The sequence below is a fragment of the Pseudonaja textilis genome, chromosome 12, assembly GCF_049901715.1.
Source record: "Pseudonaja textilis isolate UNSWEBS1 chromosome 12, rPseTex1.2, whole genome shotgun sequence".
Taxonomy (NCBI): Eukaryota; Metazoa; Chordata; class Lepidosauria; order Squamata; family Elapidae; genus Pseudonaja; species Pseudonaja textilis.
Genome location: NC_142001.1, coordinates 1,047,293 through 1,060,078, shown reverse-complemented (window position 1 = coordinate 1,060,078; position 12,786 = coordinate 1,047,293). Strand labels below are relative to the sequence as shown.

The 12,786-nt window shown below is 38.8% G+C and overlaps 1 protein-coding gene across 2 annotated transcripts in view; it reads left to right on the top strand.

Moving 5' to 3' along the window:
• TRPC5 (transient receptor potential cation channel subfamily C member 5) overlaps positions 1 to 12,786 on the top strand; it is a 271,919-nt gene that overhangs the window by 222,849 nt on the left and 36,284 nt on the right. For both annotated transcript variants that reach the window (XM_087940859.1, XM_026703135.2), the window contains one exon: positions 4,590 to 4,785. In XM_087940859.1, coding sequence (XP_087796985.1) covers positions 4,590 to 4,785 — 196 coding nt within the window. The remainder of the gene's footprint in view (positions 1 to 4,589; positions 4,786 to 12,786) is intronic.

Sequence of the window (12,786 nt, the reverse complement as noted above, 5' to 3'; positions counted from 1 at the left end):
CTGGGGCAAATTTGCTTCCTGTAAGTATTGTTGAATTCTTTCTTCCTGAACATTCTCTTGATGGTGCAGTTTTCCATAGTGATCTTGAATAATTTTTTTCTTCTCCGCATTTCCATAGCATACATGTCCTTGTTCGTTTATCAATTGATTTATTCTTCTCGAGTCTCTTTCCTTTCTCAGTTTATATGCTAGCCATCTGCCTGGTTTATTTGCATCTTCAAAATAGTTCTGCTTAGCATTTCTAATTTTTTGTGCTATTTCTTCTTTTTCCATTAGCCCCATTTTATGCTTAGTTATGTCCATTTTAATTTTAATGTCCTATTAAATTAAATGTTTAATTTCTGTAGTTCTTCTTCCAACTTCTTGTAGTCATCTTCCAATATTTTAAAGATTTTTTTCTGTTTTATATTTCTTTTCCTTGTATAGTCCATTATCAAACCTCTTGTATAAGCCTTCATCATGTCCCAGAGGTTCTGTAATGATGTATCCTCTTTTGTATTTTCTTTAAAAAAAAAAGTCAATTCTCTCTCAATTTTCTGTTTAAAGTCTTTTTCCTTTAACATCGTATTATTTAAAGTCCATCTAGATCTTTTTTTGCCATGGTAAATAGATGAATCACAGGATCATTAAGTGTATGTGACTCTCCCATTGACTTGGCTCGTTGGAAGTTCCTTGGGCAGTCCCATGACTCTGGGGCACTACAAATGCGGATTGCCAAGTACCCAAATTTTGATTACATTACCTTGGAGATGCTATGACAGCCGTAAGTGCAAGGATCAAGTTCAAGTCATCATCTTCAGTGTGATTATAATTTCAAACAACCATTAAATGAATGGCCATAAGTTGAGGACCACTTGTACTTGACTTTCATAAATTTGGACTGGCAGACTATCCAGAGGAATATCTTCATTATTACATTAAGGATGCTGCCAAATCATTCTGAGACAACTTGGGGATTGTAATCTCAGCACACTAGAGGGCACCAACTGGTGGACATTGGTTAATTAGTATTTGTAAATGGGCAGAAATGATGCAGTAGATGACGCAAAAGGGAAGAAGCATGGACAGGCATCTCCTTTATAAAATATATATATTTCCCATTTCTAGAAGAGTTTGCATATGGATAGCAGAACACACTTCTCAAATGCACACTTTTCTTTCCTCTCTCCCTCTTCCTCGATTTTTGCAGTGCTGGTAATAGGAAGAGAGATTCTCTCATCATGTAATGTTCTTTGATTGATATCTGGAATGGATTTTGCTGCAGACACTAGAAGGTAGAAAATAGCTCTGCTGCCAAAAGACATCTTTAGAAAGCAGCTGCATTTTGATATTAGTTTTCCTTCCTTCTCTTACGAGTTTCGCTTCTTTGCCAGAGTAACAGATGTAGACTCTCTACTACAGACTTCCAGAAGTGTTTTCACATGAGGAAATTGTTCAGAGGCTTCTCTGAATTTGTGTCCTGGTTTTCCAAATGTCAAGCTAAGGGAGAAATCTTACACTGTTCATTCAAGATTCAGAAAGAGTTGAGCATTACCCCCTAGCCAGGAAGATAGCACTTAGCAATAGCAATTAGACTTCTATACTGCTTTACAGTGCTTTTCAACCCTTTCTAAGCAATTTACAGAGTCAGCATTTTGCACCCAACAATCTGGGTCCTCACTTCACCGACCTCAGAAGGATGGAAGGTTGATAGAGCCAGTCAGCATTGCACTGCTGGCAGAGTTAGCATGCAATACTGCATAATATAATACTCTTAAGCTGCAGTTCATGGTGAGAAAAGTAAGGTCCTAGACTTAGGCAGGAAAAACAAATGCATAGGTACAGAATGGGTGGTTCAATAGTAAAGACTGTGAGAGAGATCCTGGTGGACTTCTGCTTCAGAATGAGCCAGCAGTGTGCTGCAGCTGCTAAAAAAGCCAATGCAGTGATGGATTATGTCAAGAGAGGGATCCAGGTAGTCCTAGAGTTACGACCACACTCGAGCCCCAAACTTCTGTTGCCAGGTGAAACATTTGTTAAGTGATTTTTGCCCCATTTGATTACTTTTCTTCCCATAGTCGTTAAGGGAATCACTGCAGTTATTAAGTTAGTTACATGGCTGTGAAGTGAATCTGGCTTCCCCATTGACTTTGCTTGTCAGAAGGTTGCAAAAAGGCATGACATGACCCCAGGGCACCGCAAAGGTCATAAATATGAGTCAGTTGCCAAATATCCGAATTTTTATCATGTGACCATGGGGATGCTGTAATGGTTGTAAGTGTGAAAAACTGTCATAAGTCTCTTTTTTTCTATGCTGTTGTGACTTTGAACAGTCACTAAATGATCTATTGTAAGTCAAGGACTACCTGTAGTATCAAAATCAGATGAAGTGATACTACTACTGCATACTGCGCTAGTGAGGCCACACTTGGAATACTGCATCCAATTATAGTCACCATAATAGAAAAGAGATGCTGATGCCCTAGAAAAAGCGCAAAGAAGAACAACAAAGATGATAAGGGATCTGGAGGATGGACAGCTAAGGGAGCTGATCAACCTAACAAAGATTAGGGATGACATAATAGCTATCTTCTGATACTTGAGGGGATGTCATGTGGAGGAGGGGTTGACAGGTTCTCCAAAGCAGGGTTTGCCAACCTTTTGGACCTCAGGGACCACCAAACTCATAATTTTAAATCCCAGGGACCACTAACCGGTTCTCTGGGCGTAGCCTAATTTGTGGGTGTGGCTTGGTGGTCATGTGACTGGCTGGGCATGGCTTGTATGTAAATATTATAAATATTTATATAAATATTGATTTTTTTAAATAAAAAAAGAGCAACTTTTACCCAAAATCAGGCAAAGCAGGCAGGCGGATTGAGTTGCTCACAGAATCACAGATTCATTCAGAGATCTATCTATGTGCCATTGGCTAGCTCAATCTGTCACATAGAATTTGTTTGCAAGCAAACTCATAAAATTTGTTAGCAAGCAAACTCATAAAATTAACTCACAACACACTGTTGTGACTCGGAGGTTTGAGCCTGCTCTGTTAGAAGACACAGACTTGAGCAATGAGGAAGAGGAGGATTTGGCCTTGAGGTTTCAGCCTGCTTTGCTGGAGGATTTGGAATTGCCTTCCTCCGCAGGACCTTCCTCCCTGGTTGTGCCTCAGGTGTCAGCAGATAATCAGGAAAGCGTAGCAGAGCCTCTGGCTGAGGATCAAACTGAGAAATGTTGGTTTCATGCGAAGCAAAGACGCAGGCATAGGCGTGAGATGCAACGTAGAAGGAAAGGACAAATCAGGGACTGAGATGAGAGACTGACACGCCCCTCAGGGAATAAAAGTGGGTGTGTTAGCTCTGGATTCTCATTCGGGACGACTTGTTAATTTGGGATAGAAGCTTCTGCATTTTTCCTGTGTGTGGCGTCGGCTTGTGATTTATGCTTCCTTATCAGTCTTGGCAGACAGCTGGCGTGAGACTGCCAAGAATGTTTTTGGATTAAGGAAGCTAACCCTGTAGTTACCGGACTTGCCTGCTCATTTGTGTTTCAGTTGGAAGTTTGGACTTATTATTTTGTTTGTCCAGGTGAGACATAGCAACACACCATGTATCTTGAATATTGAATTTTTTATTAAAAAAGAGCAACTTTTACCCAAAATCAGGCAAAGCAGGCAGGCAGATTGAGTTGCTCACAGAATCATTCAGTGATCTATCTATCTGCCATTGGCTACCTGAGTCTGTCACATAAAATTTGCTTGCCGTGAGTCTTCACTAAATAATAGAACCTTCAGTCCAAAGGGAGGTTTGGCTGTGCTTAAAAGCAAAGCCGAAGATCTAAAGACTAGCTAGAAAGCAAGAAATCCAACCATATCCTGCTTTCTAGCTAATCTAAATCTCCTGGCACAGCAGAACAGTTGATGGTCAGAAAAAGGAAAAATAGCAATTTAGCAGGCAAGTTTGCTGGGTAAGGAGTGAGTAGGTGGGGAGGGTTCCCACGGGCTATGTGGGCTGCACAGCCTTGTGTTTCCGTGCAGCCTGGATGAATTGCTTTGTGGGGTGCTCTGGGGGTGAGATTTCTCTGTGGCCCACCAAAATTTTCTCATGGCCCACCAGTGGACTGTGGCCCACCGATTGGTGACTGCTGCTCCAAAGTACCAGAAGTTAGGACAAGAAGTAATGAGTGGAAGCTAGTTAAAGAGAGATCCAACTTGGAAACAAGGAGGAATTTCTTGACAGTGAGAATGATTAATTAACAATGATTAATTAATTAATTAATGGAACAACTTGCCTCTCAGAGTTGTGGGTATTCTGTCACCAGAAGTTTTCGAGAAAAGATTGAACAAACATTTGTGCAGGATGGAATAAGGTCTGCTGTCTTGGACAGAGGGTTGGACGAGAAGACCTCCAAGGTCTTTGCCAGACCTATGATTCTACATCAGGGATAAGCTGAGAGCATACAGGAAACTATATTGGCTGGGAAATAGAAAGATGTAGGTCCAAAAACTTTTGGGTATACCAGCGCATGAGAAAGATAAATGATGTATCTGTTCTCTTAGACTCAATCAAATCTATTAAAACAATTATTTATCTTTTGTTTTTTTTCAGACTCTTTGAAACTCTTCAGTCTCTCTTCTGGTCGGTGTTTGGTCTGTTGAACCTCTACGTCACGAATGTCAAAGCCAGGCATGAATTCACAGAGTTTGTCGGGGCCACCATGTTTGGCACATACAACGTCATCTCCTTGGTGGTATTGCTAAACATGCTTATTGCCATGATGAACAACTCCTATCAGCTCATAGCAGTGAGTTAAATGCATTGGTGTCCCTTCCATTTGCCTGTGAATTAGGCATTCAGTTGGATAAGTGTGTCTGGAGCTAGCAGAGGTGTCAATTTATGCAGCAAACATGCAACTCATTTGCTGTGTGCTCAGGTGGTAGTGGTTGTTAATTCTGCTTAATGATGGTAATACAGCAATCAATTTGTAGCAATTGGCAGAGGATAGGGGAGCAGGACAGGAAATATCCAGACACTCACATAAACACACCTGCACATACACACACACACACACACACACACACACAGAGTATGTGTGTTCTTTTTTATTTAGAGAAATATTTAATTGCCTTAGCATAACAAACCATATACAATCTAAGAAAGAATAATACTTTTAATTCAGGGTTGAAAGGAAAGGTCCTTAGTGCTCTTTGAGTTTGGTGGTTTTCTTGTAGATGTTTCTTTATCCAACTACTAGGTAACATGATCCGTGCTAGAAGGGAGAGAGTTGTGGGGAGGAGGAGGAGAAGGACTGTGAGGTCCTTGATGCTTTCTGAGCTTGGTTGTTTCTTGCAGATGTTTCATTACCTAAACTAGCTAGCATCATCAGTGCTAGAAGGGAGAGGGGTTTCTGGAGAGAAGGAGAAGGAGAAAAACTGTGGGGTCTTGGTGCCCTCTGAGCTTGGTTGTTTTCTTGCAGATATTTCATTACCCAAACTCGGCAACATCATCAATGCAAGTTGCAAAAAAGCAAACAAGCTCCGAGAACACTAAGGACCCCTCATATACAATTCTCTTTAGGTACTCTTCAACTTATGACCACAACTGCAACCAGAATTTCCATTGCTAAGCTAGGAGGTTATTAAGTGAGTCTCATCCAATTTTATGAAATTTTACCATTGTAGTCCTTAAGTGAATCATGAGCTTGTTAAGTAAATCTGTCTTCAGCTGGGAAGGTCACAAATGGTAGTCAAATGGCCCTGGGATGTTGCAATCATCATAAAAACATTCAGATTAACTGAGTTGAAAGGGACTGTGGACTGTAGGTCATCTAGTCCAACCCCTACCCAAGCAGGAAACCCTACTTGACAAATGGCAGTCCAATCTCTTCTTAAATTCAGAAAATGTTTGCATTTTGGGAGCTTGGCATACCAGCCCGAATTTATGGTTTATTTGCAGTGTCCCAAGTTGCCTGTATTATGTTTTTGGGCACAAACCATCATTTTCTTCTGATTTCTGGCAGGAAACGCCAATTGCATTAACAATTCACTTAGCAATTGCAAATTCTCTTAATGGCCATAATGACTCATTTGATGACTGGCAAAAGATGTTGTAAAATCAGGTTGGTCACATGATAATCCATTTAATAACCAGCACAATTTACAACTGTAATTCCAGTCTCAATTATGGTCATAAATCATAAACTACCTGTATTGCATTGTAAGGATGGCTGAGATTGATAGAAGCATTTACTGTGTAGGAAAATGTTCTCTAAAAATCTGTTTTAGCTATATTTCATTTCTAGTCTATGGTAACAAATAGGACTTTGATTCCATCAGGTTGTGGAATGGAGAGAAGAGGGGAAACAGCATTATTCCATCATCCCTGTCTTTCTTAGCCACAGAAATTTTGGGCTCAGTTGTGGTCCTAAGTTGAGGACTGCCTGTACATTATAGACTGCATTAACTTGCATTTTGAAATCTTCTAAATCAGTGCATCTGACTAAGAGAGGCAGAAACTCACCAATTCAGTTCAAAATGTCAACAGACTTTTGCTTAAAACATCAGTGGAGATTAATCTCAGGAAATATTGTTTTCCCCGAACACTTGTTCAGGAGGGCTTTCTGCTTGGATAGATATCTAGCTATCATTCAAAAAGCCAGAAAAATATCTGGGGCTTGTGAATGCAGATGGAATATGCCATCAAGAGTAAAATGATCTGATCTATCTCCATGAGGCCAAAGATCAGCAGTGCTTATCAATGGCTTGAAGCTACCAAGTTGGTTATGATACTGACCTTACCTTGCCAATTTTCCCTTTGTCATTACTTGAGCAATTTTACAATGACAGTGGCCTTCTGGAGGTGTCTGTTGGCCATTTGGGGGAAGAAGAGATGAGCCTGCCATGGTGTCTGAAAATCAGTGAGCTAGGTTTTTAAATGCCCGATTCTTATAGTAAAAGGATGCTTAGTCTTGTGCACACAGGGTATGCCTTCCTAAAATTTGCTCAGTTTAATTTAAATTACTTGACGTATACTGCAATAAGTGAATTGTAGAGAAAGTGGTAACCACCAATTTTTAATTTTTAACAAGGGAGTTTGATAGATTCATGGAGGGCCACGCTAAGCATAGCTTACTAGTCTTGATGGATTTATGCTTCTTCCAGATCAGAAGTAGCATCATCTGAATACCAATTGTTTGTAGGGTGGCAACAGAAGAGGGATCCCATTCTTTTGTCATGGTTTCTGAGCTTTCTGAAGGCATATGATAGGGGACCTAGATGAGCAATTTATATACTAAAAGAACCACTAAATGGATCAATTGCTTGGAATCCCTCTTCTGAAAAGGAAAGGACTTGGGATTGCCCATAAGCATTCCAAATAGCAGTTTCCCATGAGGAGACCACAGCGTAGTGGACTTCAGTGAATTTAGAGTTTTGGGATCCAAAAAAGTGCCATCTGTGGGTAAGATGGGCAGCCAATGAAATTTGATAAATAAATAAAACTTTGCCCAGTGCCACAGTATGGCACTTTTCAGAAGGACATTATTGGTTCACATAGTTCTTTTTTAAATCACTTCTGGAAATTGCTTGTTAATTGATTTTTGAACATTCAAAAGTTTTATTACACTAGGTGATTCCCCTTTAATCGTCATCAAAAGACATTTCATATAGGTTTAAGGACTTTAAAAAAAAATCTTAGAATAAACAGTGAAAGGGTGATTAGAATGTTGATTTTAGAAGGCTATAAAGGATTAAAGGACCAGACAGATTTGGTATAAGAATTTGAAATTAATTATAAGAATCTTTTCTGTGGGGAAATGTTGTTTGGAATATATTAAGAGTCTGAAATTAAGTACAAGAAACCTTCCCATGGGAAAACGCTGTTGACTGGGGGTGGGCATGATAAAAGGGGACTTTGAAGTAAAGGAAACCAGTAAGAAGTAAACAATTATAATTAAGGGAGAAGACCCATTAATATACAGTAGAATATACTTTAATTCAAGGATATTTGAAAAAAAATGTACTCAGAAGATACTATTAAGATTGTCTGCTATTATAAAACTGGTTTTAAAAGAGGTTATATAAGAGAAGTAAGCTTTACTAAAAAAAAGAATGAGATTGAGGCTGATTTGAACATGAAGCTAAAATGACAGCATTCAAGAATGATTTGGAAAAAAATGTTACATTGGATGAAATCAGCTGATGTTTTAATAATGGAAAAGGATATTCAAATAACAAACCAGAACAATCACTTGACAGATTGCTTATTTTGGATTTATAACAGACTTCTTAAAGTCTTGAAGAATCTTCTGAGGAGAGACAAAGAGAAAATGAAAAGAAATCCAATTCTGGGACATTATTTAAAAAGATTAAAGAGCAAGATTGTTAAAGGCAAAGGGAAGAAATCTAACACTGGTTCATTTGATCAGGAAAAATGTATGTGTTGTTTATCAATAAGAGAATAGGAAGGAGAGATCTTTTGTTGTTGCTGTTGCTCTTTTTAGAAAAGTGAAAAGCTATTGTGTGAAAAGTAAAGGAATATAAAGTTGATTAATGTATGAATGCTGCTACTTCTAGTAAATTTGAATGGTTTTTTGCTGATTAGATTTTAATTATATTTTAAGTATTTATTTATAGAAAAAGTGATGAGATATGGGAAGAAGAGATATTTTGATGTATCGGTAGGGCAGGCAGTACATGGTTGAAATTATTTGATTTGTGAAAAAGGGGAAAGTCATTTGTTTGTATTTTCTTTGTTCCTTAATATATTTTTCCCTTTTTCTATTCATAATTTTGGGGGCTCTTTTTATTTTTGCTTTGCCTTCCTTTCTATTTTTCTTAGTTTGTATTAGTCTTTTATCTTTATCACTTGAAACTGACTTTCAGGTTTAATCTTTGTAACTGTAACTTTACATTATTATAAAGAGTGGGGGGGAGAATTTCACAGAAGTGCTGCTCTTTGAAAAAAACATCAAAGGCAACACAAATGACTGGAAATAAATAAATGTTCTTCCGTCAAGTGAAAGAAGGTTGAAAGGAGAAAACTACCACGAGCATTTTTCTGCATGGGGCACATGACATCCCTTCACCAATTCAACCCCCAAAACTTCAAGTTTAACTAAAACACAAAATCAGTAACCCAAACCACTGCATCAGGGTTTTGCACAGACCTCACTGGAACAGCAGTTAGACTTGTAGACTGCTTCACAGTGCTTTCCAGCCCTCTCTAAGTGATTTACAGAGACAGCATATTGCTCCCAACAATTTTACCAACCTCGGAAGGATGTAAGGCTGAGTCAACCTTCATCTGGTGAAAATTAACTGCTGGCAGTAGGCAGAATTAGCCTGTGATACTGCATTCTAACCACTGTGCCACCATGGCTCTTAATTGTTTTATTGTTTCTGAGGACAAGGAAATAAGAAAGGGTCAGGGGTAGCAAACTCCATTTTCCTTTTTTCTAGCCTTGGCCTAATTATAACTTACTTGTGGACTTGAACTGCAACTTTAGTATTCATGAGCTGGGCTTTCAAATAGACCCAGCTGATATATCCTGGCTGTGTTTTGCTTGAGTCACAGGAATAATTAAGCAAGCCTTCTTCTTTCTTTTCCCTTTGCAAAGCTAACAAATGATTAATGGTAATTTATTAGCATTTGGCACCACTTCTAGGTAGAATTGGACAAAACCTCAGCTTTGTTTCACTCCATCCCTACCAGATTTTGAAACAGTCTCTCATTAGTTTACAATGATTCTTTTAAAAAAACCAAATCGATGCAAAATGGATATGCATTTCTTGGGTACATCATCCTTATTGTTACTAGTCCTGTTCCTCAGACATTATTTTAGAGAGGCATTTTTCCTTGCATCATTGAGTTTATCCTTTTCTAAATAATAAAATAACAGAGTTGGAAGGGACCCTGGAAATCTTCTAGCCCAAAACCCTGCTCAAACAGTAATATTTCAGACAATTGGCTGTCCAATTTGTTCTTTAAAATCTCCAGTATTGGAGCACGACTCTGAAGGCAAGCTATTTCACTTATTAATTGTTTCAACTGTCAGGAAATTTCTCTTTAGTTCTAGTTCTTGCTTCTCCCCTTGGTTAGGTTCCATCCATTGCTTCTTATCCTGCCCACAGATGCTGCAGAGAATAGCTTGTTCTCCTCTTTGTGGCAGCCCCACAAATATTGGAATACTGCTATCATGTCACCCCTAGTACTTCTTTTGATTAGACTAGACATATCCAATCCTGCAACAGTTCTTGATATGTTTTAGTCTCCAGATGGTGTACTTGTCCTGAGCAAATTTTAATCCAGAAAATTTACATTTAGATCAACAGAATTGGAAGGAATCTTGTAAGTCATCTAGTCCAACCTCCTGCCAAAGCAGGAGACCAGACACCATTTCTGACAAATGACAGGCAAATCTCTTCTTGAAAGCCTCCAGTGATGAAGGTCCCACAACTTCTGAAAGCAAGCTGTTCTATTGGTTGATTGTTCTCACTGTCAGAATATCTCTCCTTATTTCTAGGTTGAATCTCTCCTTGATCAGTTTCCATCCATTATTCCTTGTTTGGCCTTCAGGTGCCTTGGAAAATAGGTTGACTCCAGAGATCCGGTTTGAACTTCTTCGGCGACAGACCAAAATCTGCGACTGTGCGCAGTTTCGATCTGTGCTCGCCGCTGGAGCACCCCGAGCTGGCTGGTTTTGGGGCTAAGCCATCCCATAGAGGTGGTGAAGAGGGGGGAGACTGCCAGCTGGGTCAAGGAGAGCCTCATCTCTCCTCCCCAGCTGGCCATTACTCCCTTTCCCGAAGGCGGTTGCAGTGGTGGTCAGAAATGGCCACCTCAAAGAAGAACTTGACTGGAAAATAATGTGCAGGAGGAAGATAAGAAGAGAAAGTTTTGGCTGACCGGGTTGAACTGAAAAAGCAACAATACAAGGTACCCTGGAATTTGAATTATAAAGAACAACATTGTTCCCAAAGAAGACTTTGAAGCTGAGAATGAGAGAAGGAAGGGAAAGGATTTGGGGTTTTTTTCTTTCCTTCCCTATATTGACAACTAAGAGATTTAAGCAAGAAATCGGCAAAAATCCACTTTGACATTAACAGGTATTTAAGCTGAAAATAAAATCTCAAAGGGATAATAAAGATTTCTGGATTCTCAAAAACTTTTAAAAGAAGGGAAAAAAAGGGTGGGATCTGGAAAAAGGGAGGAGACCACCTGGAAGTGAAAGGAATTAACAGTGAAACTTTAACAAGATTCCTAAAAGATACTTTTTAAGTAAAACTTTGTAACAAAATAAGAGAACCCCAGGAAGAGAAAGTGGAAAAAAGAAGCAAGAAGAAACAGTTTTGGATTATTTGGATTACTTGGTGATTTCTGGATTTTTGGCTATTGGATTTAAAGGACTAAAATCAATTGGGTGGTTGTTTAAAACTTTTTAAAATGGTATCGCTCTTGGAAGAATTGAGAATGGAACTTTAAAAACAGAAAGAAGATGCACAAGAAGGAAGAGGTTCTTTTGGCTTCATATTTTAATTTTTAGAAATGGAGATCCTGAACTATGAGAAACAACAAGAAATGCCTGTAGAATAAGAAGGGTGGGACAAAGAAGAAGCCATTTTCTTTTTTCTTTTTTTAAATAAATTTTATTGAATTTACAATTTAAAAACGTATCAACAATACATACACAAAATAGAAAAAATAAAGAGAAGAGAAGAAAGAAAACACCCGGCCTAACAAACTGGATAGGGACCAGTTGGGAGGGAAGAGAAAGAATATGAAGGGAAAAAGGGAAAGCATGGGAGGGTGGGAATAGAATAAAAAAGTACATTTAAAAGCAAACAATATCTTTTTGTGACAGTCTGTAAGGTTCGTTTCTCTACGTTAGATCAAATCTACTCTTCTTTTCCACTATATTTAAGTTACCCTATATCTTTTACACAATTTGTCCCTGAGTAAGCCTATTGTACCAAGAATCCCAATTGTTATAAAATGTTGAAGACTCTTTGTTTTTTAAGGCTATAGTTAGTTTATCCATTTCAGCACACTCACATATTTTCTGAATAACCATTTGCTCTGTAGGTGGATGAGGTGATTTCCAACATTGAGCAAATGCTAGTCTAGCCACAATTAAGATGTGAATTATTACATATTTTATCTTTTTGGATAGATATCTGTTAGAGATCCCTAACAGGAAGAACTCTGGTTTATAGTCTATTTGTTCTTTAGTTATCTCCTCCAACCATTTTCTAATTTTTTGCCAAAATTTTTGAGTAGCTTTACAGGACCACCACGTGTGGAAGAAAGTTCCTTCTGTGCTTTTACATTTCCAACACTTTGGACTCATATTGGGGTTCATCTTCACCAGCCTCGAAGGGGGCAATCTATGGCGGCTCCAAGTCCGGTCTGCCACTTAGGTGATTAAGCAAAGCAGTGGCAGCCTGTGGGGTCAAGAGTAAGAGGTGCTGAAAGATTGTTATATAATTTGGAACTTTTGAAGACTGAAGATAGAAGAATGATAGAAGAATGATAGCGACGTGAAAGTCTTCTTTCCCAGTTGTGATCAGCACTTTTAGAAGCCGGAGAGAAAAGCGGCCAGAAAAACGGCTAGAAAAAATGAAAGTGCTATAAGTGAGAGTGGAAAAGCTTAAGCACGAGAGTGAAAGTGTGGATTACAGCCTGTGAAAGAGAAACTCCGGGGGAAGAGGAAGATTGTTAAAACCAGGAGATCGGGGGTCCTGAATTTGTGAGGGGTTTCATCTCATTTTTGGGTCTTTTTTTGACATCATTTGAGAAAAAGGAGGCG